Genomic DNA, 27,957 nt, shown 5'->3' on the forward strand with positions numbered 1-27,957 from the left:
CTACCAGGGTCCCCTCCTCCCTGCTTCTCTCCTTCTCTCCAAGGCAATCCTTCCACCTCACCTGACAGTGTCCATGATCCCGTCTCTCTCCTGAGAATTCAGCATCAGCCTCTCACAAGGATCTGCATCCAGCCAATGGCAAAACCGATAAAGGAACTTTCTCCTGGCGCCCACCTCACTTCACCTGCCACCATAGCTTGCCCCTCCATTTCACAACAAAGCTTCTAGTAAACGTACTATGCAGACTCACTGTCTCCCTTTCTTCATGCCTCTGCCTCCTTGACCACTTCGGGATTTCTCCTCCCCTATTACTCCATGAAACAGCATCACCCAAGGTTGCCAGCGATCTCCTCGTCACTATGGTTTGAAGACCAAACATAAAAGCTGAAAGTTGTTGACCTAGAAGCTTGGCAGATCTATGCATGTAGCTATAAAAGATAGTCTGTATTCTTTTTTTTTTTTTTTTTTTTTAGGAAAGAAAAGAAAAAGACAAATCTGGTCAACTGAAAAGAAGAGATACCCAAGGAAAAGGCTTCCGAGAGGTAAGATGACAGTAGACAAGGAGGTAGGAGGCAGCTCACACTTGTAGGTCAAAGGTTACGGAAGATGAATTGTATTTGAAATGCAGTTGGGAGCCATTGAAGAAATCTGATTGGTAAATGATGCTCTCCAATTTTAAACTTGTCAAGACTGATTTTGGTGCTGTCTAAAGGATGAATTGGGAATAGAAAAGGATGGAAACAAGGCAACAATTTGTCGAGCAGATGCCATGACAGCTGGTAGTAGCCTGGATTCAGATTGAGCAATGGAGTTGGAGAGAAGAGGGCCGGTTCAAAATCAGTTTGGTGGTCAAGTTGGCAGGACTTGATAAACTGGAAGCTGACGATAAAAAAGACAGTGATATCAAGGCTTGCTCTTCCATTTCTGGCTTAAACAACTAGGTGCCCATTGCTGAGAAAGGATGCAATGTGTTTGAGGGGAAATTTTATCATTCCATGTTTGACCTCTCTGTGTCAAGATTTGTGCTAGCCACGTGTGCAGCTGTGTCCAGTACTGGCTTTGTCAGAGGCTATGAAGGGGTGAGCACCAGAAGAGGACCCATCAGTAAATTGAGAGGAAAAGACTTGACTACAAGGAGGGATTAAGATAAACTCAAATAAGAGGAGCTTGGGATTTGGCTACAAGGTACCACTGGAAAACTCCAGGGCAATTTTAGTGGTAATGGAAGCAGAAGCCAGCTGCGGTGGGTTGAATAATGAATAGGAGGTGAGGGCACACGTAGACAACTATTGCTCTACAGGGGCACAGAGCAGCGGATTAAAGTTCCTTGTCCCTGACTTAGGTTACCCTTAGCATGTTTCCAGTGTCCAAAATCACAGGTTTGGTGCCCTTTTAAGATATTTCATAGAAGTACTTTAGGTCTGTGCCTTTTCCCCAAAGGTAAGTGATCTTCCTGGGCAGGGGGAAAAGGCAAGCAGCTCTCTCCCTCTCACCCTGTTGTGTGTGCTTCCTATGGGCCTTCTTGGTTTGGCGGAAACTACTCAGATGATTCAACTCACACTCCCTGAGCCTTGTCCGCCACTCTCTCAACTTCAAGTACCACCCAGTTCTACATTCCCAGCTCTGGTTTGTCTTCAAAAAACCATAAAGCCAGCTGCACACTGGTCATCCCTGTTTGCAAGTCTCGACATTCCAATCTAATTATGTCTGAAATGTGCCTAAACCCTAGTCTTCTAGGCGTTATTCAGACTTTTATCCAACAAATATTCAGTAAGCACTAATTCCATGTATATCCATTCTGAGAGCTGAAGGTAGAGTTTTTTAAAAGCAAGAAATCAAGCAAAAGAAAGAAAGAAGAAAGTTCCTGGAGCTTACCTCCTGGTTGGGGGGAGAAAAAGAATATAACCCAGAAAGCACATAACGAGATCATTTCAGACAGTGACGGCAGGGGAAAGGAAATTAAGGATATGGTTACAGTAGGGACTTGTAGCTTTGTGTGGCAGTCACTTTAGTTGGATAATCCATGCAGTGACACTCACAAATGTGAAGGAGCCAGGGCTGAGGGGAAAGGTCAGTGTTGTTGGGCAATGATGAAGAAAGGAAAAGATGGTACAAGGTAAGAAGGTAGAGAGGGGCCAGGTCATGTAGCCAGCACAGGCCTTTGGGAGGAATTTGGAGTTTATTTAACTTGAAATGAGCTACCCAGTTGCCAAGCCAAAGCCTAAGTCATCCTTGACTACCTGATGATCTACCTTAGTATATTCACCAGTTCTATTGATTCCATCTTGTCTTTCCTACACTAAAATGGGATGGTTTCACTCCCATGCTTAAAACTTGTCCATGACCTCCTATTGCTCTTAGCATAGTGCTCATAGTTCTTCATGTGATTCAAAGCTCTCAGTCAATCCCCGGCTTGTGTGGCTCAGTGGATTGAGTGCCGGCCTGTGAACCAAATGGTTGCTGGTTCGATTCCCGGTCAGGGCACATGCCTGGGTTGTGGTCCAGGCCCCCAGGAGGGACACGTTGGAGGCAACCACACATTGATATTTCTCTCCCTCTCTTTCTCCCTCCCTTCTCCTCCCTAAAAAAATAAAATAAATAAAATATTTTTTTTTAAAAAACAGGTTTAAAAAAAAGCTCTCTCCAATCCAACCCTTCCTTTACCTCCAACTTCATCTCTTTCCACTCGAAGCTCTAGTCAACCACTCTGAACTTCCATCCTTCTCGTTTCGTTTCTCTGCCCTTTGATCCTCGGCACATGCTGCTCTCTTTGAATGCTACATTCTGACCCTACATTGCTTCCCATAAATGCTTGGCTATCTCCTGTTCATCGCTGGTGTTGGCTTCAATGTCGAGTTCAAGAAGGCATCCTCTGACCCTAAATTAGCTAAGTTGGTCCCATTGTATGTTCCTATGGCCCCCAGTACTGGCCCTTTGGGAAGATCCACATACTCCATTGTAATTACTTAGGTACCATGTCTCTTCCCAGCTAGATGGTAATCTCCAGGCACAAAGGAAGCATTAGTTATTTCCCGAATGAAAAAAAATGAAAGAAGCCATAGTTGTAATATCCCATAATTTGGAGAATGATCTGACAAGGATCTTTTATGAATTTATCATTGTGCTAGGCAGCCACAGATACCACGGGCAGCATGCGAAGCTGATAGAAACAGAGTTATTGGAGGGAAATCTCACAGCAGAGAAGCAGAGCCCGCGCGATTCCCCAAAATCTTGTTATCCCGAGTGTAGAGCTGGCTCGGATGGTCTGCATGCCCTCTGGCAAGCGTCCCCACCCGGAGGCGTTCACTCCCATAGTGCTCAAGGCTACATGTTTACAGGACCAGGGGCAGAAACATCAAAGTGACTATGCAATAGCTCATGCTCCCCGGTGGGTCCGAGAAGTGGCCTTGTAAGAAAGGGGGAGCTTCCGGAGCTGGTGTTATCTTGTTCTGTTTGGGGAACTCTGACCCTCTGCAGCTTCCCTCTGTTAAGCTACCAAAAGGAGAAAGAGATGCCAGGCCCTTCCAGATTTGTCTTTCTTCTTATCATATTTAAATGAAAAGGTTTACCAGGATGTTTCTCGGAGTCACATTATTTTACATTTAATTAACCACTTTTATTACAAATACGAAAAACAGCTTAAAAGAGATACAAAATTTAGAGAAATAAACAACACAGGTAGTCATACTGAAAATAGACATACCACACTCTTGTATGCCCCCCCCAAAAAAAGTAGTATTCTATGTAATGGTTCTCATTTCTCTGAAACCCTCCTTCTGTGATGGGGAAAAATGTGAAACTCACCAGCGAAAGGGAAGTTTTAGGCTTTTTTAGGCTGCCCGTTGCTTTTGGATAAATACTCAGTACCTTCCATGATTGAGTTCCCTGTGTGTCTGGTTACCTCCTCATCAACGTTTAGCCACTCCTGTTTTGACCATTAAGTGGCGCTTGGATGTTAAAAAAAAAAAAAAAAAGTCCTGTGTCCACCTGCCAGGAGGGAGCATGGCTGTGCCACATGTGTGTCCCCCGGCTTCCATAGACACATCCTTGCCCCACTGGGTCGCGGTCATCCCATGGGGATCAGCTTCTGAAGTCCACAGCCAGTGAAAATTGTGATCTCGTCTTTCAACAAGGAAGCAGACTCGCTCTGCACAAAAACTCCCCTCCCTCCACTGCCCAACATTCCTGGACCACACATGGGCCCTGGGAAGCCTAGAGAAGTAACTCTGGAAGTCCCCTCCTCTACTGAAACAAACCGCCAGGCCATTTTTACCCAGATGTGACCACCTGCTGGTGGCGGATGTAACTCAGACACAGGAACCAGGAACTAAGCCCTGCTGCTCTGGGATTCCCCCCAGATTTCTCAGGTCGACTTTAATAAGTTATCCAAAGAGTGAGGCCAGATGGTGAATTTGGGGGGGGGAAGTAAAGTGCATACAAATACGCGCGCGCGTGCACACACACACACACACACACACACACAATTAAAGAAAAATAGCAGGAGAAAAGTGAAGTACCAGGGTACAGAGTTCTCAAAGTTTGGGGGCTAGAGGAATGAAAAGGAAGGTCGCTAAGAGAGGGAGGAAGAGGCCCACTGGGGACCCCAAATGGAAACTACTCACAAATCACTCTTTGGCCCAGGTACTGCTTCGCATGGGCACAGAGTGCAAAAGAAGCTCCAACTGGTGGATCAGACCGCTCAAAGGAAGGATGACTCAACCAGGGACTCAAAGGTGGAGACAAAGACCAACAAGGCAAGGACTGAATGTGCGCAAACATCTGAACCTGAGGGTAAGGCTGGTGACAGAATCTGCCATTTGAGGGCTCCGTGTGGGAGGGGCTCATGCAGCAGGCCCAGGGTTAGGGGGACAGGGCAAACTGGTGTTGGAAGGAGGGAGCGGAGCAGGGAAGGATGATGAGAGATGACAAGGGCAACAGAGAGGAAACAAGTACCTGTTACATCCGAGGAGCTTTTGTTAAAGAAATAGCTGTGATCAAGGGAACAGGCGACTTCAGCTGCGGCTCACACATTTTGGTCCCAAGACTAGCTTACACTCTTAAAAATTATGGAGGACCCCAAATATATACCATATCAGTAATCAAAACCAATCTTTTTAAAATATTTATGTATTAATTCCTCTAAAAGTAGCAATAAGAAACAAGTTACTTGTTAACATAAATATTTTTATGGAAAATAAATATATTTTCCAAATGAAGTTAGTGAGAACAATGGTATCGTTTTACATATTTGCAAATCCCTTTAATGTTTAGCTTATTCAAAAACAGCTGGATTCTTTTATCGCTTTCTGTGTTCAATCCATTGCAATGTGTTGCTATGTTTGAGACATAGGGAGAAAATGCAGCCACACACAGATGTGTAGTTGAAAAGGTTGGAGTATTTTAACAATCTTTAAAGATATCTGTGGATATTCATCTTTCGCACTGTGCCAAAAGTCAACAAGCGCTAATTTCTTAAAGGTTAGTTGTAATGTAGAATCTGAACCATATCAATGAAGTGTTCGTACTCTGTTGCAATAAAACACATAATGCTGTCTTGCATTTTGAATGAATCTTTTCATGCATGACTTATTAATATCGTGGACATTTGAAAAACATTAGTCACTGAATTTTACCATGCGTTACATCTCAAACAATCACACAAGCATTTTTTGTTAGACAATCCTGGAAATTCAAGGTGCAGCAAACAGCTTTACATGTTCTCTACAGTTTCTCACAAAGACTACGGAAGAAAAGGGTACTCAAGGGTAGGCATTTCATAAAATTAATTCTTACTAGCTCATCAAGAACATTTCTAATAAAAGCGGTTTGGGGTTTTTTTACGGTAAGTGGCAATGAAGAATGCAATGACTACTCCTAAGGTTTGGGGACATGGCTTTGATTTGTACTAAGTCACTAGTAGTTTTACCTGCCATGGTTCTTGCTACATCTGTATAAATATCTACACGGTGATAGAGGCAAAAAACGCCATAATATGAACACAGTTTTGACCTCCAAGATCTCCTGAAAGGGTTTCCAGGACCCCTCCCCAGGGATTCACAGCCACACTCTGAGCCTCTGGTCCTGGGGTTCAGGTGACTCCTCTCCCACTACACGTCTCCATTAGTAGAGTAGCCACGCTGCCAGCCTTGCTCTGCTGCCCGCTGAGCGGGAGGGACCCAGCGGTGCCACAGGAGGGCATCGTGGAGGCCCTAGCAAAACCTGCAGCCTTGAGCCTTCCACTCCAGGATGCGCAAGGTCCTTCCTGGATCTCGGGGAGGTTCCCCATGAAACTTTCTATGGTGCATTCACTGAGAAGGGAATGGAATGTCTTTTTTTCCAGAGATCAGTGATGACACTTCAGAAATGGATGAAGCAAAGGGTCCCCAGGACCTGCCCAGCACACCACCAAGAACCATGCAAGGTAGGGATGCGGGACTGCAAGACGCGGAGTGCATCACCGGGAGCCACGTTCAGAACTGTTTCACTCTGAGCCAGAGCTTCTCGGTCCTTTTTTCATGACCACTGCCCTCGGGAGCCCAGTTAGAAGTGGCTTTTTCCTACGTCAGCACGCTGCCCGGGGTATTTAATATCACAAAGATATTATATATTGATTTATGGACCATACATATTTAGTTGTGCCTTATATATAAGAAGAGTAAGATTTTCCCCCAGGAACCAATTTTTGGGCAATATCACCACTGCTGAGAATTCACGCCCTGAGCATGTTCTTGGTTCTTTATTGGAAGTTCCCGAGCCACAGATCAATTTTTTTCTAGGGTCCCAATCCCCATGTTTCTCACATTGACTTTCCTGGGAAAATTGGGAAGAGAACGTGCCATCATAAACACAAACATAATAGTCTAGCTGGGGACAAGGAAGTGATGTTGTTGTTCACGCAGGCTGGTCAAAGATGCACGTAATTCACTCTCATCTTTGCTGCCTTGTGCTCACTGTTGCCACTGTCCTTGGAGGGAGAAGCCCTGAACAGTCTTCTGTCTGGTGGTGATTTGGCCATTATGTCACCAATTTACAGATCTCCCACATTGACTCCCAAACAACACATGTCTAATCATCATCAGAAAGAATGTGTTAGATGTGACCACCTTTGAAATAAGGGATGATTTTGACAATTTCTCCTTCATTGCACTGACATCTATGGTAACCTTTCAAATCTTCTCATGGATAAATTCTACTTATTTTCACAACCACCCTTGGAGAGATTCGAGTAGTTTATTCAATTTTACAGAAGAGAACATTGACATGTGTAAAAGATTAACGGGTTTCAGAAGGGGTAAAGGTGAGCTGGTACAGGGCTAGAATCTTGCAACCTTTGACTCTTCATCAGAAAGGAAGGGATGGAAATGAAATGGTCAAGGCTTTGTCAACTCAATATTGTCTGCAATGAGTGTGGTCAATAAACGTAAAGCTTGCTTCTTTAAAACTTTGTCATTTCTTTCTAGATCCCCTGGATAAGGGAAGCAAACTGTCTTGGGGGATATCTGGAAAAACGCGTAAGTGTAAAGAACCTGTGTGTTCTCTGTTGGTGTGGATTCCATGCTACTCTTATTGGTTGTTTTATCCTCAGGCTACGAAAGACACCCAAGCCAGAAAGACTTGTACTTCTTTAAAACTGTGATTTAATTTTTTTTCCAACATAAGAAATGGTCTACACTTTGCAGCAACCATTAGGATTTGCTTGCTCTATGTGCCAACAAACCGTCTCCACCCTCGCCGAAAGAGAAAAAGAATAGGCAAAAACAAGAGAACTTATTCTCTCTCCTGTGTGGATATAGGTGGTCGGGGGCTGGCTTCATACACCATCAAATCCCAGGCTCACTCCTGCCTGTTGCTTCACCACCCTCAGCTTGTGGCACTTCCTTCCTGGAGGCCCAGCCAGTGAGGAGGCTGGGTCAGGACAGGCACACTTCCTCCGCTGAAGGACTTTCTCTGCAGTTTGCGTTTAGTTATTCTGTGACTGGTTCATTGCCAGGACCTGGCTGCCAAAGAGGCTGAGAAATGTTGTCTTATTCTAGAAGGACAAGTATCCAGCTCAACAACATCAAGGGCTGGACTGGTAAGAAAAGAAGGATACCAGAGTAACAAGAACAACCAACAGTACCCGCTCTGCACACTACACTGCGTGGTGGGCTCGCCACTATTTCTAAGTCTCTCTCCTGGTCCCAGAAAGCCGCATTTCCCAGCCTCTCGCAGGAGGCAAGGCCGTGATACTGGTTCTGACCAACGAGTTTGTGGGATGGGTTTTACTTCTGAGTCATAACACATTAAGATCCACTACACAGCTCTCCACACTCTATTCCCCTGACTGAGGAAGTGTGCAGAAGCGGGAGGTGCCAAAGGCCCAGGCAGCGAGGGCCTCAGCAGCACCACACGGAGGACACAGCTGCGCTGGAGATGCCATGATTTGCAGAGCACTCTGTGTGACAGAGAACCACACTGTTCCGTTAAGCCACTAAGACTCGGTTTTGTTTGTACTGCAGCGTAGCCTATCCTGTCCTGTGTGAGGAAATGTTCCTACTAAACTCTGCGAACAGTACAGAGAGTTATTAATCAGGAAGTTAAGTCAATTTAATCTGCTTCCCCCACCTTATTTATATACTCTACAAATGTGCATACATTTATCTTATGTTATATAATACACTCCTATATACTCATACATTATAGTCTATTGTATAAACGCTTTTTTCATTGCAAATTTCACATACGTATCTTCATGTCATTGTTACCTCTTTTCCTTCCTTTTAGCTGCATTACACATTATTGTATGATTAACAATTGAAGTAATCACTTATGGATGGACAATTAGGCTCCTTCCAATTTTTATGTGAAAATAGAAATCATATTCCCATGTGTTTGTTGCTTTGCACACTTGCCTAATAATTTCCTTTGAATTAATTTCTAAATATGAAGTTTCTTGGCTTGAGTCTTCATATCTTAAATTTCATGTGTGTCACCCAATTGCTCTGCAGAAAATGTAATTGTTTACGTTCTCTTTAACACTGAGCACTCATTAACTAGATCTTCATCAACATGGGGAGGAGCAAACTTCTTAAAAGGTGAGGGTATCCTGAAAACCAAGCAATGCATTTTTTATCAGCAGTAGTCTAAAGATGATTTTTAAATAAATTATTATTTGTATTTCTGCTTTAAGAATTTTTAATTTATGTTCTTGGCTTATTTTTCTTGTGTAGTATTCATCTTTTGTGTTATTTATTAGGGATATTAACCCTCTATATTTTACCATATTCCAATTTTTTCTATTTTTTGTTTTAATGTTGTGGGGCTCTTTTTTGAAGCGTGGACATTTTTAATTTTTTAAATGGTCAAATCTATCTTTTACTTTTCTGTCCTTGAGTTTTGGCTAAGAAATCCTCTATATCTACAGCTTATAATAATATCTCTATATATTTTCTTCAAGTGTTAAAAAACCTGTTATAAATTTGAAAATAAATGACTTAATTTAAATGTTAATAATTTCATATATATTTGTTACTTCCTGATTCAACCTTTTTTATTTCTAAGTAAAATGGAGTACTTTTTTTTACATAAACCTCATGGTTTTCTGCTACCCCAAAGTGGTGGGAAGACAGAAATAAATTGATTTTTAAAGTATTGACATCTCAGGTTTATAAATCAATATACATAACCATAAGAAATTATTTTTTTCTGTTTCAGAAAAAAAGAAAAAAGTTTGTAGCCGGCCAAGTTCAAAAACAAGACAGAAGAAAAAGCCCCCAAAAAGTAAGTAAGAAGAATAAAGTCATCTCTCCCTTGCTCTTCATCAGGGTCCTCATTTAGATGACAAGCAAGGCCTCCTTTCCAGCTAAATGGCCACCTGGCTATCACTGGTGCATGGCCAGTCCCATCTCTGTCCCCTAGGCCACCCTGTCAAATGACTCCTCCTCACAAAGGGAGAACCCCGTAGGTTAGTTACAAAAGCTTCTTTTCTTACCATTGGGAAGGAATGGGGTAGAAGTGGACAAGAGGCATCAGACACTTTTGAGATTAGGACTGTGTCTGGTGCAAGGTCAGAGCCAGGAAGAAGAGACAAAGCAAACCTGCATATGCAGGCAGGGCTCAGACTCCCGATGTCGAACTGGAGTTAGATTTGTAGTCACTGGGCCTTGAGAACCGCCTGAAACGATTCATACATACACTTCTGTCCCCAGACTCACACTTACCATGCATCTACCATGAAACGTGCCGTTTTTGTATAGGCAATAAAAATTCATGAAACTGTACTTTTCTGGCTCCTCTGTTCTCTCTATTGTCTTCATCACCCTGTTCTTCCCCTCTGTGTTCTTCCCCTCCTCCCTCTCCCCTCTTCTTTCCTCTTTCCTCTTTCAAGATATGCTAGTGGGTGAGGAGTCTCTCAGGTTCCCTACTATATGGGGGCCTGGAATGCTCTGTGAGGGGATCGCATCTCAGCCCCCAAAAACATAGCAACTCATGAGCTTCACTGTTTTGCACAGAACCCATTTTTCCTGCTTAGTTCCAGCAGCCCTCAGTCCCGAGGGGGAGCGGACTCGGTCCTCTTTGCCTGCCCTTCTCCAGCCCTTGTCTCTTCTGACTCCCAACCCCAGGGCCCCTCGGCTGGAGGAAACGTACTGTCTGTCAAATGCTGACTTCTCTGTTACCAGTGAATTCTAGGAAAACTTCACATGCAGACCTCCAAACTTTTCTTCCTGGCACATGAAGATGATTTTTGGAGTGTAGAAACCCCCTTTGCTCTCAACAAATTCTGTGTTTCAGGGTATACACTTATCTCTGAAAAGGTCTCAATGAAGCCATGACTTCTCGGTTCTAACCAGCATCAGTCCTCCCCCGAGAGTTATTGATTTAGTAATCAGGGGCCCCTGAAGCATTGTGATGTATAAGGATGAAAAATATATAATTCTAATATTTTCAAAAATATCCTGCCCTTGTCTGTTCTTTCAATGAAGGTGAATTGAGTTGAGGCATGTGCCAGGCACCTGTCTTACTCAGGTCCTGGGAACTCAGCAGGGAGCAAAACAGGCATGAAGCTTACATTCTCACTGTTACACGTGTAATTAATAGACAAAAAGAGAAGATGAAGGGGGACAGAGAACAGGAAGTTGTCTTGTGGGAAAAAAGAGGAGTGTTTGTCAAGAAACAGTAAGATAAAAGTGAGGTACAGAGATACAGGATTTCATGACAGTGTGGGGACAGGGAGCATGAGAAGGAAGGTCACTAAGAGAGGGAGGAGGAGGCCCACTGGGGACCCTAATGAAAACTACTCACAAATCACTCTTTGACCCAGGTACTGCGCCACCTGGGCACAGAATCCAAGGGAAGCTCCAAGCGGTAGATCAGGAGACTCAAAGGAAGGACGACTCAATCAGGACCTCATATGTGTTGACAAGGGCCCAAAAGGCAAGGATTGAACGTGCCCAAACGTCTGAACCTGAGGGTAAGGCTGGTGGCAGCATCTGCCATTTGAAGTCTCCATGTGGGAGGGCTTGTGCAGCAGGCAGTGGGCTAGGGGGACAGGAGAAGTTAGAAGGCGGGAGCAGCGTAGACCGGAGGAACATGAAGACGGAGCAAGGACCTGTTGTTCTGAGAATGGTGTTGTGTCACGAACATCTGTTCGAGATACAGTCTTTCCTATAATTCAGCTGGGCAACTGCTCGGCTGGCTGCCTGCTGAGCAGCCTGGCACCAAGGAATAGACAAGAGTCACGCACAGTAACTATGCTATTCACTCAGCTTTTATTGAATGCAGGGTCACTCAAAGTAGAACATCAACATACACTAATGTCTTACCCACCCTCTAACAATCTAAGAGGGAATATAACACACACACACACTGCAATCAATGGGGGATAATGAACTCAAGTCCCAGAGTCTCAGTCTGCAGGTCAGAGAGACAGCACAGTGGGCAAGGGAGTTGTCAGCCTCTTTCAAGGAAGGACCTCCGGAGCCAGGTGGGCAGCAGGGCAGGCGAAGTCCTCAGTCCAGCAGGGCAGAGCCTCTGGCAACGGATGCCAAGGGAGAACAGCGAGGAGTAGAGCAGCGCTCCGGGGCGTGGAGCAGCGTTCTGGGGCGTGGAACTCAGCTGTCTCCACAGTGATCTGGAGCCTGCCTCAGTTATACCTTGAGAGTGGTGGGCTCCACGCTTCTGGGTCTTTTTGATAGATGTTTTGGCGCCCCTGATACCAAGTGTGGGATTTGCCCAGGAGCCTATCTGTGGGCTGTCCTGCTCTGCAGACAAGGCTCCTCTGACCATGCGTGCAGATATCTAAGTGTGTCTCCTTGCCAGATGTGTCTGCTCTGACCATGTGGGCAGCCATATCTCCTTGTCAGATGTACTTACTCTGACTTAGGTAATTTTCTTCTTGAACCCAGCCATGCCATGAACAGTGTCATGGCTGACTGACAACCGTTTTAGTTAGCATGAGTGACTCCCCTTTGCTTTATATTCTTTATGCTATCTTAATCAAACCAATGCCATTTTATTGGTTCTGCTCTCCACATGTTGGAAGAAGTAACTGTGTCCCCAGGGTGCAGTTGAACTCCGCTGTGCCCTATGGACCCACATGACCATTTTCCAGGTCCTGCTTGTTTACTTTTCTGCTCCTGAGTCTGGGGTCTCCTCTCGGGTTCCAGCTGACCCGGTGGGGACTGTCACCAACCCCCACTCTCAGCAGTATTCCTTAATGGTTAATTTCCAGAAGTGAAGTCAATTGGTTGATGAATCTGCCTATTTAAAATTGGCACATAGCAATGATCAAATTGTTGCCACTGTAGGCTCCCGTTAATATCATGCGGACCCCCTTTTCTCTAAACCTTCACCAACACTAGAAAAATGAGCCTTTTCTGTGTTTGACAAATGAAAAGCAAAGAATGACATTCCACCAATGTTTCCCTTTGAACATCTTGCACCATGCATGTGATTAAACATGCCGTGACAGGTTGGGTTATTGCTCTCCAAGATTTCAAAAGGTTAATGCCCTTGCCCTGTGGACTCAGGAATGGCCATGTGACTTGGAGTGAGCAAAGAAGTGTGGGCAGCAGTGAGAAGGTCACTTTCAAACCAAAGATTTAAGAGCCCTTGTTCTCATTCTCTCTGCCGCGGAACCAGCAATGCTCTAGACAGAGGCTGCTCTGTTCCAGGATCCCTGACTGTCATTGACATGGGACCTCATCTAACTTGTGATCAACAAACATCATGAGCAAGAAGTAAACCTGTGTTGTTCTAAATCAGCATTTGGCAAACTTTTTCTAAAAAGGGACAGATTAATAAATAGTGTAGGCCCTGCTGGACTTAGAGTCTCTATTGTAGCTTTTCAACACTACCATTGTGGCACAGAAGCCACCAGAAACAAATGCCCAAACAAATGAACCTGCTAGTGTTTCAATAGAGCGTTATTTACAAAACAGGCATTGGGCCAATTTGGCCCGCAGACAGCAGTTTGCTGACCCCTACAAATAAACCACTGAGGTTTGGAAAGATCACAAATTACCAGAACCTGTTTTTCAATAAATTTTTATTAGAATGTTTTCCTTTGGGGGATCACCTGCTCATCTATGCCCATTTTTGTATAAGACTATTCATTTTTCTGGTGGAATCAAAATTAACCCTTTGTTATCTTATTGCAATTTTTATTTGTTTTTGTCAAGGAACTTAAGAAATTTCTGGTTGTGGAAACTTTTTTTTAAATTTGAGTTAGACAAATCATTTTACTTTTTTCCAGTATGGTTTATGCTAGAGTTTTACAATGTTGGCACTGTCGGTATATTGGGCTGGATAATTCCTTGTTGTGGGGGCTGCACTGTGCACCACAGGATGCTTAGCAACATCCCTCTACCAATCAGAGGCCAGCAGCACCTGCCTCCCAGTCATGATGGGAAAAAAAATCCCAACATTGCCAAAAAGCCCGTGGATAGCAAAGTCACCCAGCACTGAGAACCACTGGCTCTATGCCCTGTACTTCTGAAAAGTCCCTCCTGTATAATATTTATAAGGCTAATCATTTATTAACTTCTAGTATTTGTATTAAATATATTAACACATTATTACACATATTACTATGCATAACAATTTGAAATTTTGACTTCTGTAATGATTTAGCCTCTTTATCTATTACCATGAATTTGCTATTTTTACTTAGTCAATGCTATGATTTTCCTTTCTTAAGAATTCATATCGAGCTCTGGCTGGTGTGACTCAGTGGATTGAACGCCGGCCTGTGAACCAAAGGGTTGCCGGTTCGATGCCTGGTCAGTCATATGCCTGGGTTGCAGGCCAGGTACCCAACAGAGGAGCACACAAGAGGCAACCACACATTGATGTTTCTCTCTCTTTCTCCCTCCCTTCCCTTCTGAAAATAAAAAAAATTTTTAAGAAATTATTTTCAAAAGAATTTCATATCTATCTTACTCCAAACTGGAAGAAAAATGCAGGAAAAATTATTTCAAAGTAGCTCACATATAAAACATGTAAATGTATGTTTCCAATTATAATTGACTTTTTAAAATTTTTTAGAAAAGAAAAAGAAGACAGATGTCTGTTCAAGTTCAACAAAGAGTCATCAGAAAAATATTCCCCAAAAGGGTAAGTAAGGGAGAAGCAGATTTGCCCTTAGACGCCCCAGGGCCCTGCTGGCTGCTGAAACCTCCATTCTCCCTCCTGCCTCTACCTTCCCTCCCATTGCCCTGGTCCCCTCCCAGGTCTCTTCTCCACTCGAACAAGGTACCACACGTGACACACTCCCAGGGAATGCCAGCTACCCACCCAATCTACCCACGTCTGCCCATGGAAGCATTCTTCAACACAGAACATATAAAGACCCCAAGATGATTAAGGGAGAATGACCAAACCCATATGTCAAGTTCTAATATAAACGCCTACTTTCTTCATTCTAATCCAAGCAAAGTGGGTTCCCACTCCCTGTGTTAGTCAGGGTTGAAGGCCTGGTCTCTGTGGGTCAGGCCCTGGGCTTGCTTCTGCCCCCTCAACTCCTGTGCCTCTTGTGGCCACTGTCCCCCTCTCCTCCTCCTCCCCCCTCTGCATTCATGTTTCTTCTGCTTTCATAACCTACTTCCTCAGCGTTCTCTCTTGTCACTGCTCTTCCCTTTTTGGCATGAACCACGTTGGCCTTTTTCCTTCATTGATTTATTATTAAAGTATAGAATGTGATAATCAAGGTGGGGTCTCCAAACTGGCGCCACCTGCAAGCCTGTTTGTTACAGGTCTGGAAAACTTCGGAGCTTGTACATCAGCCGGTCGCCACAAGCCTGATTTCTCAACACAGAGATCACTTTAACACTGACTGCTTCACCCTCCTTCCTGCTCAGGGCTCACTCAGTGTGACTTCCCTACACACACACACACACACACACACACACACACACACAGAGGCGCGCGCGCAAACATGCACACACACTCCCACATCCTCATCCCTCCCTTTGCTACCCATCCTCAGACCTCACCTTGAACAGAGCATTCTCTACCCCACAGGCCTCCAGCTATGGCTTCACGGAGCTCTGTGTGTTTTCTCTGTGGCACTTATTGCAATGCTAATTAACTGTCTCTGTACATCCTGCTCACTGTGTGAAAGTCAAATGAAGTCAGGAAATGGGTCAGTCTTGCTCTTTCTCTTCTGTGCCTCACACACTTTATACCAAAATAACTGTCAGGTTGTCAATACTGTATTCTCTCTTCTTCATCGAGATGAATACCAACATGGAGGCCTCCATTGACCTGTATGATGCACCTGTGTGAATTAGGAAAAGGTGCTCTGTTCTCACTTTCCCCACATCCTGCCAGAGCTGATTCTTGAAACCACGGCCTCTTCTGCCCTCTGCTGGCAGATTGTTGTTGGAAGTACATAGATGGATTTTATCTCATAAGCAAACGAGAGACCCCTCCAAGGTGGAATCCTTGCTTAGTGCACAGCCCACACGACCATATACAGAGGCCCTGATAGCCATATAAGTATGTACATCACTTTACAATTTTCTACACTTTACTATTTAACCCCCAAATAAATATGATTCAGCACATTTTACAGACAGAACAGAAAAGACTTGCATGAGCTAAAGTTAGGTGTTCACATGTCAAGTTCTTTGCTCTTTACGCTGAAAAAAAAAAAAAAAAATTACCCCCGGTCTTCTTTAAAAGACACTAGTGTGGGCAAGAACCCAGGCAAACGCTGACGGTGATCCACCAGCGTCCGCTTCTCCTGCCTCCTTAGCGTGTCCGCCCTCGCTTGACGTCCGATTTAGCGCAGTGTCTCCCTGCTGTCGGCGGTTACACGGCAGGGAGCAGCATCAAGGCCCTTCCAAGGGCGCGGGAAGAGCACCTGACTGGGGGACGGCACTCCTGGATTCCAACACCAGCTGCCCCTCGTGACACTGGGGGACCCCCAGGAATTCCCTCCAGATCTAAGCCTGCATCCCCATCTATAAAATGGGGATCATCATTGCCTCCCCGTTTTACAGACTGTTGTGACGGTAAACAGCACAGTGTGTGCGCAGATCATGAAGCTCCCAGATCGTATCCCAGGTTGCGTCTTTCCATGCAATTCTCACCTAGTGCCTTTTTCCTATGTTCTGTAAGAATTCTGGGCATTACGGACAAGGGTTTGATCTCCAAAATATATAAAGAACTCACATGACTCCACTTAAACAACCCAATTAAAAAATGGACAAAAGACCTGAACGGACATGTTCTCCAAGGAGGACATGCACAGGGCCCACAGGCATGTGAATGATGCTCAGCATCACTAGCCATCAGAGAGATGCAAACTAAAACCACAGTGAGATGCCACTTCACACCAGTCAGAATGGCCGTCATGAACAAATCAAAAAACAAGTGCTGGCGAGGCTGTGGAGAAAAGGGAACCCTGGTACATGGTTGGCGGGAATGCAGACTGGTGCAGCCACTGTGGAAAACAGTATGGCATTTCCTTAAAAAAACTAAAAATGAAACTGCCTTTTGATCCAGCAACTTCGCTGCTGGGAGTATACCCTAAGAATCCTGAAACACCAATTCAAAAGAACCTGTGCCTCCCAATGTTCATAGCAGCACAATTTACAGTAGCCAAGTGCTGGAAGCAACCTAAGTGCCCATCAGTAAGTGAGTGGATCAAAAAACTCTGGTATATTTACACCCTTCCCCACAGCATGGATGGACCTGGAGAGCATTACGGCTAAGTGAAATAAGCCAGGGGGTGAAAGACAAATACCATATGATCCGACCTATAAAGGGAACTTAATCAACAAAACAAACAAGCAAGGAAAATATAACCAGAGACATGGAAATAAAGAACAAACTGAGAGTAGTAACCAGAGGAGAGAGGGGAGGGAGATAAGGGGGTAAAGAAGGAGAAGGGTCATCAAGGAACATGTATAAAGGACCCTTGGACAAAGGCAAAGTGGGGAAGGGTTGAGGGTAGGAGGCGGGGGTGGGTGGGGTGGGGAAAAGTGGTGGGAAAATGGAGACAACTGTACCTGAATAATAATTTTAAAAAACTAAATTAAAAAAAAAAATTTAAATAAACAGAAGAGGCATACATAAAGTATAAATTATAAAGAGATAATGCATAAAGTGTAATTATCAAATGTAATACTTGGAATTGTCTGATCTTGATTCTAACCAGCCAAATGTAAAAAAGAAATTGGGAAAATTTAAATATGGTTTTGATATTAGGTGATATTCAGAAATTATTATTGATATTGTTAGGCAGGGTAAATGTTATGGTGATTAGAGTGTCCTTGTCAGTAAAAGAAAAAAAAAAAAGAATTCCAGGAGTTAGTCTTCCCGATTGCTAATTAGGTTTTTTTCCATTCTGTTCTTCCTTGTTTCCCTCAGGCTTTTCTTTCCATTTCCTCGGCAGCGCTTTCTGTTTCCAGGAACTCTCTTTGTCTTTAATTGCTCATCTTTCACTGCAGGCGCCTCCCACTGACTCGCCCTTCCCAACTGCGACCTAATCCCAGTTGGCGAGCTCCAGGCGGGCCTCACCCAGGGCCCCCCTTAAAGGACCATTCGTCGAGACGGGAAAGGCTGAGCCAAACGGATTTGGGGGAACACATCAGAGAGTTGTCTTCCTCCCTTAGGGACAGGGTGGTGGCTCCGGAAGTAATTGGGACACAAGGTTCCACGTGACTCAGTGAGCTACCTGCACCAGGTAAAGGAGAGCACGCTGTTTATGCCCATAACCTGCCCCCTGGCTTGCTAACCGGAGGTCCCAGAGCCACCCACAGCCCCCACATCTGCTTGTGAACAGACCTGGGATGCCTGAGTTCGTAGACCTCATACTTACTATAGGAGTTAGGGAGAACGGTTCCCTGAGGCAGAGAACTGTCAAAGGTCCCTTAACTACGCTAACCCCTTTGGGCTTTGTAATAATGGTCCAAAGTGACCTGTCACTTAGGCAAATCCCCCACTCAGCTTTGGCTACAGTAACACACACTTATGTGACCTTCCTGGTGAATTGCAAAGCCAGAATCACAAGCCTACCCAGTCTGGTGCCCAAGTTTGTGCTCTCCTCCCCTGGGCCACAATTAGCAGGCAGAGTCTGGAGACAAGCGATGGAGCCGCCACTTCATGCAAGAGCTCAGGCCGGCTGCTGGAACGAAATTCTTCCCACCCCTCCTTCCTACCTAGCCTTGACACAGCCCCTGCTCCCCCAAGGCTGAGGATCCTGTGGAACTTCACTGGGGAACCCACCCCCTCACTTCTCGGGCATCTCTCCTTTGTCATCTGACCCTGTCTGGTTTATGTCTTTTCAACATAACTCACGGTTTCTTCGCCATTGATGCTGATCTGTTCTTTTTTCAACAATATCCTTGCTTTTTCATACATTTTCATACATGGCTCTTTCATAAGTGTTGAGACAAGGGAGAGTCCAACTAGCAGTTCTCCCAGCCTCATTCCAGGTGTAACTGTGTGCGTCGAGCAGCCCTTTCCCCTTGTCCCCAAGGAGCAGCTCTCAGTGTCTTTAATGAAGTCACCCACAATGAGGCAGTGAGGGAAGGGGAGCAGAAATTGCTGATATTTCTTTTAAGCCATTTTAAACAGCTTCCCGAGACCTCTACTCAGCGGCTTGAGCTGCCAAATCTCTCCATGCGCAGTTGCCAGATTAGTCCAGAGCTCTCCAGGGTTTTCTTTTACTTACAGAGAAAGAAACAAGGAAGTGATAAAATGGGGGAGGGGGGAGTAAACAATGAAGCCTCTCAGGATCTCCTCTGTGCCAACTGCCTCACTTACCCCCCCCCCACCCCCCCAACCCCGTCATGGTTGGAATCAGCCAATAAGTTTGTATACAAAGACCTTTTCCCCGGCTACATGAACACAGAGAAATAGTCTGGGCAGGCAGCTGCCAGTCAGCACAGTGGGGGAAGCAGGATGCATGTCCAAAGAACCTGAAAAGAACTGGCTATGCTGGGATGGGATGGTACCTGTTAGGTGATAGCCCATTAGCGTGTGAATTAAAACACATTTGCCCCACATGTTTGATTAAAATGTTCAGTTTGATGTAGTGTTGGCAGCGGTGGTTTTGTGTATCTGATCTCCCATTCGATATAAACGATTCCTGCCTATTCACCAGAGAATGCTCCCCGATGCCCTTTACATCGTTGTTGTTGTTGTTATTATTACTCAAATCCATGGAAAGGAGAACGCGGGAGGGAGAGAGCATGAAGACTGAGTGACGAACTGTGCTTTCCTGCTTTCAGAACAACCCAAAGATGAAGCCGTGGATTTTCAGTCTCCTGTCCTTCCTGTGACCTGTGGCACACTGAAGGGGACTTTGTATCTGGAGAAGATGAAAGCAGGTGCGTTCCTTGGTGCGCTGAGCCTTGGACGCCCTGGATGAAGGGGCCGCTAGGAGGGAGGAGAACGGCCCTGTGGGCATGAAACGGGCCTGCAAACTGGGCTGCGCAAAAAGTGGGGGACGGTTTGCTAAGGAGGAGTTTTCAAACTTTCCCACATCGTGGGGCCTCTAAGGGCCAGGTCACTGCCCTCCCACACGGGAGTCATTCATCCGTGGACCCGGTAACGCCGACCGTCTCGTCCTTGCCACACGTCGGTGTCAGAGAAAAGGCAAATTTTCTCCCACGCCCTCCCCACACAGCCTGGTCTTAGGGCTTCCTTCAGTCTGAGAGAGGAGGAGCCCAGACTCCCTGTGACTGGTCCTGCCTCCCGGGGAGCGTCCCTGAACCCAGAATGGCAGAACCCCACCATTGAGTGGGGTAGAGGATTTGGGTAAACCCAGGGGATGGAAGTGGATTCTGGAATGGGCTGTCTTTGCCTTACAGGATCCCCAAGAATGTGCATTAAGACGGAAGATGGAAATTGGCTCACGCCATCTGAATTTGAAGCTGAAGGGAAAGGGAAAATATCAAAGAAGTGGAAGCGGAATGTGCGTTGCGGAGGGAAGACCTTAGAACAGCTGGCAAAGGTATTATAATGATGAAGGGCAGATAGACGGTGGGTTTAATTCCTTGAAGGATGAATGACATGTCAATAACAAGACTGTGAAGAGATTCCCATTAGGATTCCACAGCATGACTGAGAAAGAGCTACACCTTCACAGAAAAAAAGGTATGGATGATAAAATTAAAAACGCAGATCGGTGCCAATGGTGGAGACCTTCAAGTGCAGGCAAAGGGTTTTGAGGTCAGAAGAGATTTAAGAAGCGTTGCCTGGTGGTACTGGGTAGGGTGGGCTGGAAGGAAGCTGCGGGGAGACACAGACCTTGGCCATAGCTGCCCAGTGCCCTCCAACCACTGAACGCCTCCTCCAGGCCCCGGTCCAGGTGGGCCCGTGGTGAAGAGCGCCCAGGCGGTCCTGGGCGTGGTCGGTCTCTCCCCTGCGCTTCCCAGGGGAGACTGTTCCATCCCGGCAGCACCAAACAAGGGTGCTAGTGACCCCAGCACAAAGCCTCTCAGTTACACCCAGAAATGATCTCCAGGATGAAACCATAAGGTTTTATCTAGAGAGGAAGAAATGTAAACCAAAAGGAGTGGGTGGGGAAGGGACTGAGAAAAAGAACTGGCAGGTCTTGGGTGTGAGTAACTGAGAAAGAAAAATGATTTTATCAAGTCCAAAAGAAAAATCGATTGGAGGAAGGAGCTCATTTTTCCTTTGGACACCTTGGGTTTGAGACATAGTAGGCTGTACAGGTATAAAAATTCACTAGGAAGTAGGACTTTTGATATGACAAAAGGTAAACCTCAGAATAACCAAGCCTTTGACCTCTTCTCTCTTTCAGGACAGACTCGTGCACTTTCCTTCAAGTCTCAAGAGAGAGGTAAATAGCAAGTGAATTTCTACCACATTCTCAGTCACCAGGTGGCGGACTTTTAGTATCCCAGCCCCAGTGAGCTTCACATTTAGACACTGCGCCTTCAAGTCGACTGCTTTAGCTCTGTGGTCCATGCACATGCTGCCAGTGTTCTCATAGCTGATTTGAGATAGGGAAGCCAACAACTCTTTAAAATAAAGATCAGGACAAAAGCTGATGATGTATGTGTGCTGGAGACAAAGATCTGGATAGATGGATGATTACAAACCCAGGGTGTCAGAAATTGAGCGCTCTGGTTTGAAAAGTAAACATAATATTGAAACAGAAAAGAACAGAAAGGGCAAGACGATCATCCCTGATTGAACACCAAGTCACCCCAATTCTGTAGGCTCTGTCTCAAGAGCAGCAGAATGAAAGACTGTGTTTGAACTAAGCTTTGTCTCCGCAGAGCTTCCCTCCAGGTGAAAAGGACAGTCCAGCAGCTGTGCCAGCAGCTTTTCCTCAGCCTTCTTTGCTTGCCTAGATGCACCTTCCAAACGCGAGTCCTATTCTTGGGCTTCCCAGTGGACATGAACCTCCAGCGGAGGCAACGATAGTGCCTCTCCCACCTTACCCTGGAGGCTCACCTGACCCCTGGTTGGATCCATTCAAAGTTCGTTAGGCAATGTTCCCCCAAAGCCATTTCTTGTATAAACTGTCTTTTCCATGCTGATTTGAAACACCTTGATACAAGAGATACTCCTTATAATAGCAAAAAATCAGAGAGGACTACAAATGTCCATCAGTATTTTAAAATGACCTAAGGCATCTACAGAATGGTATATATTTTTTTTTTTAATGAATGGATTCATAGGTGAAGATTCATCCTGCAGTCAGTGGAAAGCCACACGAGGGGTTTGAAGTCAGGAAAGCTTTGGGAAGCTCAAACTGGTAGTAACATCTACGGAAGGAACCCATTTTTGTTTATGTGACTCTGTAGGTCTATGACTTTTATAAAATCTGAAAGAACAGACTATGCTGGGGTGGGATAACAGGGGAAATCTGCCTTCCATATTATGCGTTTATGTACATGTGGAATTTTTATGACCATCTGTTACTTTTGTAACCAGAAAACAATAAAGATATTTAAAATCAGATCATTAATTAATGGCCCCAACACAATAGTTTCTTCTTACTCATAATGCCACATGTCAGCACATGACAGCCTGGGCACACTTGGCCCCCCTTGCAGTCCCACCTGTCGGGGCCACATTGCGAGAGTGAGAATGAAGTCTACTTCTGACTACAGACAGACTAACGCGGGCCTTTGCCTGAGCCTCGTCACCCGACACGTGACTGCTGCTCTGCAGTATACCCAGTCCCCGCTGGTGTGTGCCTGTGTACACGTGTACCATCAAGACACCCGATGCTGATACCACACACATGTGTTCTGTGGCTTCCCTGCGGGGTGCTGGTCCCAAGACCCAAGGCAAAATGGGTGGCTGGTGCAGAGTCCCGGCCTCCCGTGAGGGCCCGCAGCTCCAAGGCGCCAGTGTGCAGGCACCACTTGCTACCCAGGCGAGTGTAGTATGGGGCTGAGGAGGACAGTTAGGGGCAGGGTGAGGATTCTCTTGCTGAGCCAGGGCCTGTCTGGTTTAACTTGCTACTAGAGCTGAGGGAAGGAACCCACAGCTTTCCTATCAACTGGCCCCGATGTGGCAAGAGGGTAAGAGGAGGGGGAGGGGCTTGAAGCTGTCAGCGGTCCTCCTAAAAACCAGAGTCAGGCTCTTTATTACATAACGTGACTGTGGAGCTGTATGTCCTTTCTCTGTCATCTCTCTATCATGTCATGTGTGCTGGAAACACTTTCCCTCCAAAGCATACGGCTGCCGGTGCCTGGGGTTGGGCTCAGGACGCTAGACCCAACCAGAGTCTCCACGAGGAAGAGTCGGTAGGTCTGGGCCCCGCGGGGACTGGCCTCTGCACCCTGGGGCAGGGAAAGCCAGGCGTCTAGTCAGAGGGCAAGAAAGGCCACAGAGCATCAACCCCAACAACAAGGAAAGGAGACTGGAGAGCAGAGGGTGGGGAGGCTGGAAAGATCCCCTGGACTTCCGGGTGGAGGGGCCCCTCCTGAGGACATCCGGGGGCCAGGACATGGAGGTTGCTGCTGAGAAGCCTCCCCCGGTTATGAGAGAGAGGAACACGATCCCCAAAGCAAAGGTAATTTTTGCTCTTGCTGAGTGGCTCGTGTGGGGAATGGAGAAGCGTTTCCTCCTTGGAGCCTTTGTGCAGGTCCCCACGCTTGGGTTATGGACAGCTGAGGGCGGTGGCGGGGTTACTCCCTGTAGGAGCGGCCTGTCCCAGCCCCGTGGAGCCTTCGCTCCAGCTCCCGATGGTCTATTTCCCGCCTTTTCACCCCCCACCATCCCTCGGGGGTGAGGTATGAGAATGCTGCAGACAGGCACAGAGGAAGAACGCTTCTTCCTGACTCCCATCTTGAGCACAGAGAAAGGGGTCTCTTGTCCGTGTAGAGCCCACGCTGTCTGTTCTGGGGGACGCGGAGCAGAGCCAGCGCTTCGCCCAGCAGGAGAGACGTCGTTTCTCACATGAATCACTGGCAGAATTTCCTGATCACATTCTAAGGCCACAAGAAAGACCCGTATTATTTCTTAAGCCCACAAAGCTCCCCATTGCACAGCAGCTCTGTCTTGCTGTATGTGTCCTTCCGACCGTCAGCCACAGCATTAGGGACCGTTCTCTGAGTGGCCCGCGATGGCACCCAGCAGTAGGTTCAATAGAGCTGTGCTTCTAACCACCTCCCGGGCGATGCCAAGGCCGCCAGTGCTCCGCCCATACTGTGTGCAACGGGCTTACAGGACCGTCTAGTCCAGTCCCTCCTGGCTCTGATAGTCTGGTTCAAGTGACAATGGGACCGTTACTTTTGACACCAGGCTCTTCCAGGACTGAAAGGCCAGGCTGGTCCTGCATCAGCATCCGGCCGGAACACCCGGTCAGTGGGGTTGAGCGCATCCGCTCGGACCCACAAGGGCGCGGTGTCCCAGGGCCCCACGACGTTCGCGTTCACTGGGTCCTGCCCGTCCCAGCAGCGCCCGCACTATCTCCTCTTCTAGCGGGAAAACGCGGACGAATGTGAGGTGTGCTGCAGAGGGGGACGGCTGCTCTGCTGCGACACTTGTCCACGAGCCTTTCATGAGGACTGTCACATCCCGCCCGCGGAGGCTCAGAGGTTAGTGAGACGCAGCCGCCGCGCGCAGCCCTCCCCCGGCTCGGCCTCTGGCCGCGCGGCTCCTGCGGGAAGAACAGGACTGAGAGGACAGCGCGCGCAGGTGTGCTCAGGGCAGCCGGGTGCGGCACGGCCTCGGTTCCCTCTGGGGGCGGTTACAGCCTCGTGGCCGTGAGTCTGCAGCTGGGCCAGCTTGGCTGTCACTGTCCCACAGAGATGTCCTTTTCTGGTCTGCAGCGCAGACTCCCGTCCAAGGAGCATGTGGACGGGAAATGCCAGCTGCCTGTGCTCTGTGGTTCTGCAGAAAAGGCCGGGTTCCTCCCCTTTGCTACATTCTCAAAGGGCTGATGGGGCCCCAGGGGTTAAGGTCCAGTCTCCAGCGCTCAGGCCTGGTGGGCAGGGCTCCTTATGCTCCCAGCAGCTCAGATGGGGAAGGGAGCGCCCACCACCCACCCTGGCACCACCCTCCACCTACTGGCCCCAGCTGCCACCCTCATGGCAGGGGCGGCATCCGGTCAAAACCCTCCTGGGGATCTCAGGTGGTGTCCCCTTCTGGCCCCTGCGGTGCCCATCAGCCATTCCTGAGAGGAGAGCAGCGGCAGCCGCAGGAACGGTGGCTGTTCCTGCGCTTTGCCCGGCTCAGTTGCCCGACCCCTCAGGAGCCCGTGGAGCTGCACCTTCTGCAGGATAAAGGAGTCTTCAGGAAGCCGGCAGTGTGGCAGGGAGCCCGAGGGCCTGGCCAGGCCGATGGAGCCTGAGGAGCAGCTGGTGAGTCCGGTTCAAGCCCCAACCAAGCGTCCTCCTTTGTGCTCACGTGTGAGAAGTCGAACAGTCGCAGGCTCAGGGAAAGGGCCCTCAGGGTGACTCGCTTCAGAGGGTGTAACTCAGCACCTCAAAACGGAGTCCGAACAGAGTTCAACACCACTCAGGGCCCTGAGACAAAGGCAGCCAGAGGGCCGGTGTCTGCAGCCGCTCCCGCGTGCAGGTCTGGACACAAGCCTGGCTGTGTGCTGCCTACGAGCTGCGTTTCCCTTTAAAGCCCTCTTGACGTTTTACAGAAATGCGAGTTCCTCCTCTTGAAGACCTACTGTCATCCACGAAGCACCTTTTTTGCGAAGACCCCCTGTAATGTAAGTCAGATGCAATGACGCTCATCTCCCAGCCGTCTCTCTGATGTCAAACTCAGCGCTGGAGACTTGGAGGCTGAGCCCTGCGGGGGGGGGCTACTTCACCTGCCTCGGGTCCTGGTTTCACCTCCTCTTAGGGGGCGCTGTCTTTCTTAAGGATAGTTTATGGATTAGGAGCTCAAACTCATAGCCAAACAGTGGGTTCAAGTTCCAGCTCTACCACTTTTTTGCTGAGACATCTCAGGTAGGTGCTTAACCTCTCCATCCCTAGGTATCCTCATCTGAAGTGGGAGTAATTTTAGTGCCTGTGTCACAGGGTCATTGTGGAGAGCACGTGTCATGGTGGTGGCAGTGCTTAGAATAAAGCCTGGTATATAGGTGTCAGGTGGTATTATCATTAATACCCTGGAAATAGAGACTTGCATTTCAGTTCGATCCATCCAGTCTTGATGACTGGGCTAATATCACTCCCTTTGGTGGCTTTGTCCCTAGATTCAAGATTACGGTGAGCCCTTTAGGGAAGCCATGTGGCTGGACCTGGTAAAAGAAAGGTTGGCTGAGAAAGTGTACACAGTGGCATGGTTCGTACGGGACATGCGCCTGATCTTTCACAACCATAAAATATTTTACAAGGTAAAGGACATACCCTGCTTCCTTCTCATGCCCTTCCTACTTTCCCCTAACTTCTGGTTGACAGACTTTGCAAGAATTTTACCCAGTCTCTTCCTAGAGAGCGCTCAGAAAACAAGAATTCCAGTGGGCAGGGGGGGGCGGGGGGAGGTGGCAGGGGGAACCCCTCCGCATTCCAGGGGTAAATGTCAAAAAGAGCCATAAGCAGGACACGGTGCCTGGAAAAATCCACCTTCAGGTCCCAGGTTGGGGGGGCTACTCCAATGGTACAGTCAATTTTGTCCAACCTCCTTATTCAAACTGAAAGGGGCCATTTATGCTTCCATTGTTCTTCATGCCCTAGAAGTACAGAAATAATGAATTAATGAAACAACATGAAATAAATTAAACTTCCAGGATACTCGTACTTGGTCTTTTTGACCTAAATTTCCCAGTGGATTCAGACATCATCTCAAATTGCCCTCAGAGCTTGTTGTCGTCTACCTTCTTTGAAGGGGAGAGACAATTAGTTGAGACACTTTGCAATTCAAGGCATTCTTAACGTTAGTTTCTTGAGTTTCTCCTGAGTTTTACTCTCACTTGTACAGACGTTTTTGGCGGAGGTAGCTCAGGAAGATGCTCATCTTCACCCAAGATGAACGGGCTTTCAAGAATGGGCTTTCAAGAAATGCTTGCATGTTACCTATTTCACACCAGTTTCAGGCTTTACAGTGATCAGAATCAGCTCTTCAGGGCAGACCACTGGGCAGGTCCAGGTGAACAGCCAGGCAGAGCCTCATCCACGTCAGTGAAGCAGCAGCGTCTCCCCACCATGCTGCCCGAGTGCTGGATGAGGGAGGGCAGGGCCTCTAAGACAGACCCTTGGTTTAATGGCCCTAATCCTTGGTTCGTAGACATCCATGCATTTGCTTTTTTCTGTTTTAGGCTTCCAACTTTGGTCAAGTAGGACTGGATTTAGAGACAGAATTTGAAAAGGATCTCAAAGAGGTGCTTATTTTTCATGAAGCCAAGGAGAAGAGTTTCCAGGCTCCCCCTTGACCCCCTTCTGGAAGGACTGAGGTTCCCCAACTTCAGGGTCCCGATGATGTAACCCTGGTCATCCTCAGATTGCCTGTGAGTCTGGAAATGTGATCAGATGTCCCCTCGACTCAAATCCAGGCTCTTCACAGAATTCTCACGCCCCCCACCTTTGTGCAGCCTCATACTAAAAAACTGAGTACTTCCTTAATACCATTAAATGCCCACCATAGTTCACATTCTCCAAATCTTTTTACAGTTGCTTGCTTTTGGCTTATCTGTCTCTTAAGTCCCTTTTATTCTATAAGTTTACCACATTTTTTTCCTTGCTTTCTATTCATTGGAGAATCTGAGGCCCGGTCCCATAAAAGGTTTCATATTCTAGACTTTTCTACATGCATACCACTATGAAAAATTCATTAAGTTAATCTAAATTTGTGTGGAATTTATTTGTTTCTGTTACATATTTATACTGTTGCAAAGAGGGTTGGGTGTTTTTTTAGAATTTTGCATTTGTATTTATAAATGAGATTGGTCTGTAAGTTTTTGTATAATGCCATAGTCAAGTATAGGATTGTCCTCTCTTGGGAAAATAACTCATAAAACTTTCTACCATGGTACACATTCTGGAATAGTTAATAGTGTTTTAAATTCATAAAATTATACAGCCT

General features: G+C 46.8%; 1 protein-coding gene across 1 annotated transcript in view; it reads left to right on the forward strand.

Annotated features, from left to right (window-relative positions):
- Positions 1 to 27,774, forward strand: part of SP110 (SP110 nuclear body protein) — a 38,850-nt gene extending 11,076 nt beyond the window's left edge. The window contains exons 7-21 of the mRNA XM_054585557.1: positions 474 to 542; positions 4,642 to 4,791; positions 6,341 to 6,421; positions 7,461 to 7,511; positions 9,694 to 9,759; positions 11,300 to 11,449; positions 14,524 to 14,592; positions 19,719 to 19,817; positions 20,301 to 20,443; positions 21,257 to 21,295; positions 24,400 to 24,515; positions 25,172 to 25,280; positions 25,571 to 25,642; positions 26,132 to 26,272; positions 27,194 to 27,774. Coding sequence (XP_054441532.1) covers positions 474 to 542; positions 4,642 to 4,791; positions 6,341 to 6,421; positions 7,461 to 7,511; positions 9,694 to 9,759; positions 11,300 to 11,449; positions 14,524 to 14,592; positions 19,719 to 19,817; positions 20,301 to 20,443; positions 21,257 to 21,295; positions 24,400 to 24,515; positions 25,172 to 25,280; positions 25,571 to 25,642; positions 26,132 to 26,272; positions 27,194 to 27,307 — 1,469 coding nt within the window. The 3' untranslated portion in view covers positions 27,308 to 27,774. The remainder of the gene's footprint in view (positions 1 to 473; positions 543 to 4,641; positions 4,792 to 6,340; positions 6,422 to 7,460; positions 7,512 to 9,693; positions 9,760 to 11,299; positions 11,450 to 14,523; positions 14,593 to 19,718; positions 19,818 to 20,300; positions 20,444 to 21,256; positions 21,296 to 24,399; positions 24,516 to 25,171; positions 25,281 to 25,570; positions 25,643 to 26,131; positions 26,273 to 27,193) is intronic.
- Positions 27,775 to 27,957: the final 183 nt, after the last annotated feature.

This window comes from Pteronotus mesoamericanus, unplaced genomic scaffold, assembly GCF_021234165.1.
Source record: "Pteronotus mesoamericanus isolate MK-2021 breed Mesoamerican mustached bat unplaced genomic scaffold, CSHL_Meso_final contig_90, whole genome shotgun sequence".
NCBI classification, from domain to species: Eukaryota; Metazoa; Chordata; class Mammalia; order Chiroptera; family Mormoopidae; genus Pteronotus; species Pteronotus mesoamericanus.